Source organism: Schistosoma haematobium, chromosome 4 (assembly GCF_000699445.3).
Source record: "Schistosoma haematobium chromosome 4, whole genome shotgun sequence".
Classification (NCBI taxonomy): Eukaryota; Metazoa; Platyhelminthes; class Trematoda; order Strigeidida; family Schistosomatidae; genus Schistosoma; species Schistosoma haematobium.
The window spans coordinates 10,093,486-10,102,397 of NC_067199.1; the positions used below are offsets into that span (position 1 = coordinate 10,093,486).

Below are 8,912 nucleotides of genomic sequence, written 5' to 3' on the forward strand. Positions count from 1 at the left end.
CTGGCTAACGGATCCGAAATATTTTGCGTATACAACTGTTGATAAACGCTTGTATCTTCTGGATTATGGCTTTCGTAGTTCTCCAGGTTTCTGCCCCATACAGTAGAACTGTCTTAACATTTGTGTTGAAAATCCTGACCTTGGTGTTGGTTGACAGTTGCTTTGAGTTCCAGATGTTCCTCAGTTGTAAATATGCTGCTCTTGCTTTTCCGATCTGCGCCTTCACATCTGCATCAGATCCACCCTGTTCATCAATGATGCTGCCCAGATATGTAAAGGTTTTTACATCTTCCAAGTCTTCTCCGTCAATTGTGATTCGATTTTTGCATGCTGTATTGTATCGGAGAATCTTGCTTTTCCCTTTGTGTATATTGAGACCTACTGCTGCTGAGTCTGCTGCTACACTGGTCGTCTTCTCCTGCATTTGTTGTTGCGTTTGGGATAGAAGGGCCAGATCATCTGCATCCTAGATGTCCATTGTATCCCGTGCTTCCCTTCAGATGTTGACGTCTTCATGATTCAGTTGATCACCAGGAGAAAGAGAAAGAGTGAGAGTAAGCAACCTTGCCTGACACCGGTCTTCACTTTGAACGACTTTGTCAACTGTCCTCCATGCACGATTTTGCAGTGTAATCCATCATATGAGTTCTGTATGATATTGACTATCTTCTGAGGCACGCCGTAGTGTCGAAGAAGCCTCCATAGTGTTGTTCTGTCCACGCTATCAAATACTTTTTCGTAGTCAATGAAGTTGATGTAGAGTGATGAATCCAGTCTGTTGGTACTAGTCCTTCTTCCTAAATCTTGCTGAAGAGAATGTGGAGTGTCTTTGCAGTTACTGATACGTCTGCTTTCAGTGCCTCTGCTAGAATTTTGTCTGGTCCCGCTGCTTTGCCGCTTTTGATTTGTCTGATATTCGTGCTCATCTCTTCAAATTTTTACGTTTATCGGCTCTGATGCTTCCCATCACTTGCTTGTTTACTTCTGCGTATTCAGCTTGTGCCTTGGCTCTCTCTGCTATTGTTCGACTGGTATTGATTGCTGCTTTCTTGTTCCTCCTTTCTTGAATCTTATCAAGTGCATCAACAGTGATCCATTCCTTGTGATGGTGCTTCTTGTGGCACAGAACTCCGTGATATGTTGAAGTTATTGTTTCTTCCATCTCTTTCTTGTTGCTCTCCATAGTTGTTCCTTCTCCATTGAATGGATCATGAAAGGCCTGGAACTTATTGCTGAGGACTATCTTGAATTCGCTGAGTTTGTCAGTATCCTGAAGAAAGGCTGTATTGAACATTTGTGATATTGTCCTCCCCGTTGTCCAGTGCTTCTTGAGTTTCAGTTTGATCTTGGCGACCAGCAAGTGATGATCTGATGCTATATCAGCTCCTCTATTGGTTCACACATCCTCCATTGTCCTCCTGAACTTTTATGGATGCCGATTTGGTCGATTTGGTTCTGTGTAGTGTGAGACGGTGAAGTTCGTGTGACTTTGCGTATGCGCTTTTGTAGGAATATACAGCCACCATTTTCGTTCCTTTCCACCAGTCCATGTCGTCTCATGATGTCTTCACATCAGCCTCGTGACTACCGAAGGAACATGACTTTCACTATGAGGCGTAATAACTCCTCTAAGTGAAGGATTTCTAGCTCCTAGAACAGACTACAAATGGGTTGAATTATTTTTTCCTGTTAGCGCTGTTTTTTAGCGAGTTAGTTTTCTACGAGATGGGGTCGCTAACCCCCTTGCCCAACCCTCCTCCTTTATCCGGGCTTGGGACCGGCAGTAGCCGCAGAGAAGCTCCAGGCCGAGTTAAAAATAATGTGACCAGCATCAAATATAGATGATTTACAGAGTTATTGATTTTGGGAATTTATTTATCGCTACACCCGATATAACTGTCCAACTGAACCATGAACATCGCTATTTTGAGTGATATTTTGTTTTCTTCAATTAGAATGGGCGAAACTTTTCAACTTTATATTAAATGTCAAGCGTCTCACTACTTCTGATGCAGAGACCATTTGTACCTGCTTAGGTTTCGTGAACTATTTTAAGGGCTGCTTGATTCGAAACTTGAACGCGCCAAGGTCAGCACTCCTGTATTTAGAGAGTAGACTGTCTCCAGTTCTGCTAAACTCTAAGCCAGTTTGTAGGAAGAAGACTGAAGTCAATTCCCATATTTTGTAAAGTCTCTCTGACTTATTTACAATAAATATCCATTAATTGTAAATGTAGTACTAGCTTCATAATCTATTCGACAACAATTGGAATCAAGTTAGCAAATGAATATAATTAATAGCACACCAAGCTTTATTGTTCTCATTGAGTAGTCGCTTAAAACGACCATTAAAATACCAATGGGAAGGACATATGTTTCCAAGTTAAATACAGAAAAACTCAAGTTATAGGTCATGTTGTTACTTAGGAAGTCTGTTTTTTAAAACAAACAAAGCTTTTCTCACGCTCATTCTTAGTCAGACAGTTGTATACGTGGGTTACAAATTGTAAAACAAGCGGTATCTATGCTTCACTCTAAAACCTCCCTATTTTGGGGTTTTTCCACAGTCGTAAGAAAATTGGTAGTTTTCCCCCAAAGAATTCACTACGCGTGATGAATTCTCTTGTCTTAATATCAGCAATTTGCATTCATCTGGAGAAGAGCATAGAGGTACTACTAACCAATGATGTATGCCAATCGAATGTGTTCTTACATTCTATACTCCGAACATATGTGTTCGGGGTATGTTTCTAAGCCAGCATCCTAAATAAGGTATATGGTAAGTGAAGCCTACAACTTCTACATACCCTAACCGCTGATGTGAAAACCTTTTGAGGAAGTAACCGTAATTGCAACTTATTATCTCGTGACGGTTCAAGTCATAAGTTTAAAGCATTTCTGGTATGTTTGCGGATTGATTAGTCCCCTGACTGATTGAGGAATAATCTTAATATTTTAGTCGGTTCTCATTTTATTGCTCTTATCAGTATTAATTTTTAGTTACTCAGTCAGACAAACGCAGTACTTGTGGGTATGTGTTCAATTTGTCACACCCCACTAGCTCTGCTAGATGTATACCCTAACGCAAATCTTGAAGTCGTAAAGACAGTAACAGTACTACTGGTAGTGGAAAAATTAAGCATCGCAAACACGATTTGAGAAGATACAAATTAGTAAAATAAAAGGATTACGAGGAATTTAGAAATATAGGATCGAATCGATGACAGAGTGAATGGACCTAAGTCATTGAAGACGATTCTGAGTGGATTTCACCTAATCTCTGACCATTTGTTATGATCAGGTGGACTCGAACCAGGTAGCCTGCACCTCTCTACCTACATGATTTAATCCAATATTCAGTGTCTTCATGGACTGATGCCATCTCTTGAGTTGGCTGTCCTTAGCTTTTTTCCAACCTACTCTTATTCTAGTCAATCTCTATGTCTATGGAAATTACTTTTCTCACAGATGATGAACTCTCTATTCTAGTCAATGTCGCCCATCGATGTAGTTGGCGGGTGGACATACGTAGTATATGTCCTGACCGTCTCAGCCGATAAAACTTCACATCTTTGTCGGTCGATCGACCATCTTTACCTTTTACTGTGTTTAACCACAAAATCGGTAACTGGATGGTCCTAAAATATGTGAGCGATGCTCTGAAGTCACCTATAAACGATTCTTAGCAAACCAAAAGTCTCCCTAAATTTTAGCGTCCAAGTTTCACAGCCATAAAGTGAAACGAAGAGAACTGGGTAGTGCACCTGTCCTTTAGACGACAGATGGGTATCTTACCTACGTCACAAATGATCCAATTTTGCAAAAGCCAATTGAGCTATCTGGATTCGTGTTGAATTTCCGTCAAACTCCAACACATCAGTCACTAGTATTTGAATAACCCACACAATCTACTCTAGTATTCTTTCAGATGTAATTTGTCTTCACTATTACTTATCGTATTCTGACTTCAATACATAATAATAAATGTCATCATCCAACAGTCCATTCTTATAGTGAGTAAGGAAGTGGACCTGAGATCGCATATGGATTTGTGTTGTTTGTCAACAAAACGTTTCGTTAAATGCTTGTATTATGAAGCAACCAAAAAACAAGATGTTGAAAAGTTTTCTGAAGTTAGGAGTAAAGATTACGTAGTAAATCCTAACGGTGTAGATCTGTATACGCAGTCTAGGAGAACATTTGAATGTAGTAATGAAACCTACCATCGAATACTAATTTATTCAGTAAAATATATGCTAGCTCCATTTACATGGAATGCATCACGATAGTTTGCGATAAGCCACTAGTATTTCCGACGTTCTTTGTATTCTATTACGAAGTCATCGACCAGATGACCTGGGTTGTCTAAGATTATTCCACTGATAAATGTAACGAGTAGTCCCACAAGTGATTTTTAAGGATCACTTTGTACGTTATTTACGTGGAGTGTTGTCTCACACGTTGACTCTGTCACTACGCAAAGAACTATGTTTTAATAACTGTCTTTTATGTCCGTATGCAAATAAATATTGTTTATAAAATCAGAGTAATTGGGGACTTTATACAATACTATGCCTTATATATAATAATCTTATATATATACATAACTAGACGAAATATTCAGAAACCCTTAGACAGAAACTGCAATATATCTGCCTCTCAACCAACCAGCAATGCTCATCGTTATACTCCTATTCGTTTAGTTGTCTGTGCGATTCGTCTCTCTTTTATTGCTTCATTTGTGTGGTGCATTTTTCGAGGCACCCTATTGTACCAGTATTTATGTACTACAGTGTGTTTTTTACTCAAGCACGTAACTCGGTTTGTGGAGTACAAAAGTAAACATTGAACTGTCTAGGGGATTCGTTTTAAAATTCGACACTAGTCTATATAGACTTGCTGTAAGCTTTCTTAAGATGTCAACTGCATCAGTAGTCTTAATACTAAAAGACTAATTGTCGTTGGGTAAAATTGTAAGGCAAGTTACATAATTTGCCTAAATTTCACTTCTTCGGTTTGTTACCAGACATTCCGTTATCATGGAGTTGGGTTAAACGTTTTCAACAGACTTTGGTATTATATGATTTTCATATTGTTTTATGTATGAAATAAAAGCTATGAGTTTGTATTTACACCAAATTTCGTTCCAAAGTTTCGTTCACCTGTTTTTTGCTTCCTCCTTGAACTGAATACTAAATTCTCAGTCCATTTTTTAGATGGAAGACTCTGTGTATGTAACTAAACTCCCCGCTCCACGTGAAGTATCACCACTCATACGAACAGCGCGTTGGGGATTGTTAGCTGCTGGGATTGTTTATGGAGCTCTACGCCTAAAATATCTTACTAGAAGGGAAAAGAAGATATCCGAACGTGACCGTGCAATTATAGAAAAAAGATTGGAAGAGTACAATGAATTGTGTGCTCTACAGGCACAAAAATCTCTGGAGGAGTTATCTAAAGCAACTGGTGTACCGTTGGATTAGTAGATAACATAATAAACTTTAGAAACTACTATGATGTATATCACTTCCAATTTTTTAGATATATAATCAGTCCACTTTCTTTTCTTTTTACTTGTTTTCAATTTTATACTAACAAGATAGCACTATACAAATCAAAACTGATGACACACGCTTTAATCCTTCTCCACCTGACAGGGTTTAAGAAGCTGTGTTATTAGACTTAACATAAACGCGACTCATAAGCTAGTACCCAAACCTACACAGAAACTAAAGTCACTTGATTACCTTATAAATTCGTTTTAAAAACAGGCTCGTTTATATTTATCAATCTGTGCCACTTAATATTTGTAGAAGCATACTGTACAGCATTGTGCTCTGTATGTAACCCCATAAATAAATAGAAAAAAAAACACGTAAAACGAAATAAGACTCATACCCGTTGCACAAGCGCATCTATCTATACTCGGTAGATAACACACGCAATGGATAACTAGGTCTAATTGTACTGGACTTGAGTCCCAGCGTAAGCATCAACGCTAGAATGTGGGTACATCTAGCTGGCGATCCTCAAATCAAACGAAGCGCGTGTCCTGTATTCCGCTACCACCCATTTCCCGACTTTGCTAAAACGTGTGTATTTTATATTTAAGGTTGTTTATTCGGCTTCTATGGCTCAAATCATTGTTTTGAGACACTATGAGAGATCGAAGATTTTATAGTTTGAAAGTCGTAATATTTTGTTTTTATGTGGATCCTTTATGAATTTTTTTATAGGCCTTATTTCTTACTGATTATGTTTAACTCACTTTTTGTCTATTATATACTATGTTGTTCAGCGTCGTAGTGCGTGGTGAAGTTAAAACCTTAAATAAATGGTTTACGTAAATGTAAATTATTAAGCAAGTACATAGTTTGCATTGAACGCTGATTATTATAAAGAACAATACTACCAACCAGTCATTGTCAGCATTGAACCTGACAAATGTGCGTTATCCCAAATTTCTATACCACATCATCACAACGAAGTGAAACTAACAAGATGAATAACAAAAGTCGAGGTAATTCTATTAGTGGTGATAACGCTAAAAACCCTAACCAGGTAGTCTGAACTTTCTAACAGGACTCAGACTAGCAATTAGTGAACTCACGGACTGATGTTATGTTTTGGTTTAGGTCCCACCAGCGCTTTTCCAAACTACTACAACAGCATCTGTAAAAGTAGGTGATGGTCGAGCATACATAGCACGTGGACCACGAACCGTTCGACTACAGTTTCGAACTCTACCGTACTCTGGAGTGTCAGGTAGCATCGCGGGTTTTAACACAAAATGAGTTTCGAAATGGAATGTGCGAACCTGTAATTGATTAGTCAATCCCATTAAATAAAAGTAACAGTAGAAGTAACCAAATCAGTATAATAGATAGTCATAATTAACATGATGTTCGGGACTATGATGGTTAACCCAAGTTCCCATACCAAATCAACACATCGAGATATACTTAACCAGATAAGTAGAAAATGAGTCGAAATAATAATGGTAGTGGTGATAATGATAAGCGATCATTTAGAGTACAAAAAGACAAAGCGCAACGGTATGTATGTGTAAATATTCGATCTCAAGATCTGGAGAAAGGTAAGAAGTTAATGCATCTCCACTATGAACCGTGTCACTCAAATTCTCTAACCACTTATCTTGTTTATCGTGTGGTTCGCAAGCATATAGTGTTTATCTGCCAACATGACTCAGAGCAGCACTAGTGACCTTGTGGATTGGTCCTATGTCTTGGTTTGGTCCCTCCTAACCTTATCGATTCACTCCTACACCAGGAAACATCGCCTATCCATGTAAGAGGTGATTAGGCATACGTAACGTCCTAATCGCGTCAGTTGACGAGTAGTGTTGGTAACGTTCATTCAACTAAAGTGAGCCTTGAAGCTAATTACATAAGTACGTACCGATAAATTTCAACCTGTTCAAAAATGATAGTTTTCAGTATATGGTACTATTAATTTATTTGTACAATAACTACCAAAGGAGTTGGCTTCCGTATCAATAACCCTGAAAACCTTTATTCTCTTAATTAAAAGTATCTGAATTATTGTACGAACTAGGAATCCCCGAAATAGCTCAATTTAAACCAAATAGAACTAGGTGTGTACAGAGGAATCATTAGTTCATACAAACACCACAATGACTTACACCAATAATTTGGTTTCGTGAGCTGTTATCATTCAATGATTGTACCATTCCATTCATCTAATCATCAGCATTAATTAAAGCCAGAGTAATCCTGAGATCGTTGCCCGTTTTTGCCAATCAGGAGACAGCAAAGATAAATGATTAATTTATTATGCTAGGATTAGGGCTTAGAATATCCAGTTTAAGATTCTTACATTATGGCTGATGTCGATCCGTGACAAAAAAAAACTAACGCGTGACCTAAAAGTGCTTTACGCATTCACCATTGGCTAAACAGTATAGCTTGGCTTTATCCAATGTACTTGCCCACAAATACCCTAACACGGCCGAGAGTGGGGAGAGTCCGCTCTCCCTCTCGAAATGCTCTCACATGGCCACGTATATATAGCCTCTGCCAGGGAAGTCCTACCCACTGCCTTCTCGTGGCGGGGGTGTTGTTTACGAAAATGAGAGGACGAAAAGCGAATGTCCGGCGCTTTAACAGGATTCCAAACCAATGGTGCACATGAGCTCCAGTATCCTGCGGGAACAAATGGCGTATGAACCAATTGTTGGTCACCAGCTTCTATGGGACTGCATCTCCTGACGATACTCCACTGCCTTGTGGATCAGACCTTCAAGTCGAGGGCTCGGGGAGTGGCCCCCTAAGAAAACCACCTGCTTCGATTTGGGCACCCGGGCAGTATCACAGCCCTCACACATATCGAATGAGATTTGTGTGGCGCATATGTATTTGGTGCCTCGTTGTAGCAATATCTATGTATTGAAATAAATAATCCAACGTTCTATTGATTTAAATGAAAAGCTTTTAAACCGTAGATCACTCATGAAGTCAATAATAAAGAAGTAACTCTATGATATCATTGGATGATAATTGGGCTATATCACAAATAATATAAGTATATTACCACATCAACATGAATCTCGGATGGCATAAGAAAAACAAACTTTAAATATCACTCGTAAGAATGTATATTCGTTTAGAATAGCAAGAAAATTATAGGCTAAACAAAATAAACTGAAATAATAGCGTTGTTTTACTGTTTTTCTTTCACTAAAACTAGAAAAAAAAGATAATGAAATAAACAAATGCATTGGTTGTTAGATTTTGTCTTTTCAAGATTTTGAGGTCAGTTTACTTTAGTTAGTGAATTATTTCAATGTAATTAAATTAATGTACAGGTATGATTATATAACTATTTTTCATATGTGGAATGTTTACACATATCACTTATGATAACAAAAGGTAT

The 8,912-nt window shown here is 38.2% G+C and overlaps 1 protein-coding gene across 1 annotated transcript; it reads left to right on the forward strand.

Annotated features, from left to right (window-relative positions):
* Positions 1 to 173: 173 nt before the first annotated feature.
* MS3_00007348 (uncharacterized protein) lies at positions 174 to 7,615 on the forward strand (the record flags this gene model as incomplete). Its single annotated transcript, XM_035730090.2, has 2 exons — positions 174 to 278; positions 5,216 to 7,615. 2 exons carry the CDS (start codon positions 174 to 176, stop codon positions 5,480 to 5,482), a joined length of 372 nt encoding a protein of 123 aa, XP_035589257.1. The 3' UTR covers positions 5,483 to 7,615.
* Between the last annotated feature and the right edge of the window lie 1,297 nt (positions 7,616 to 8,912).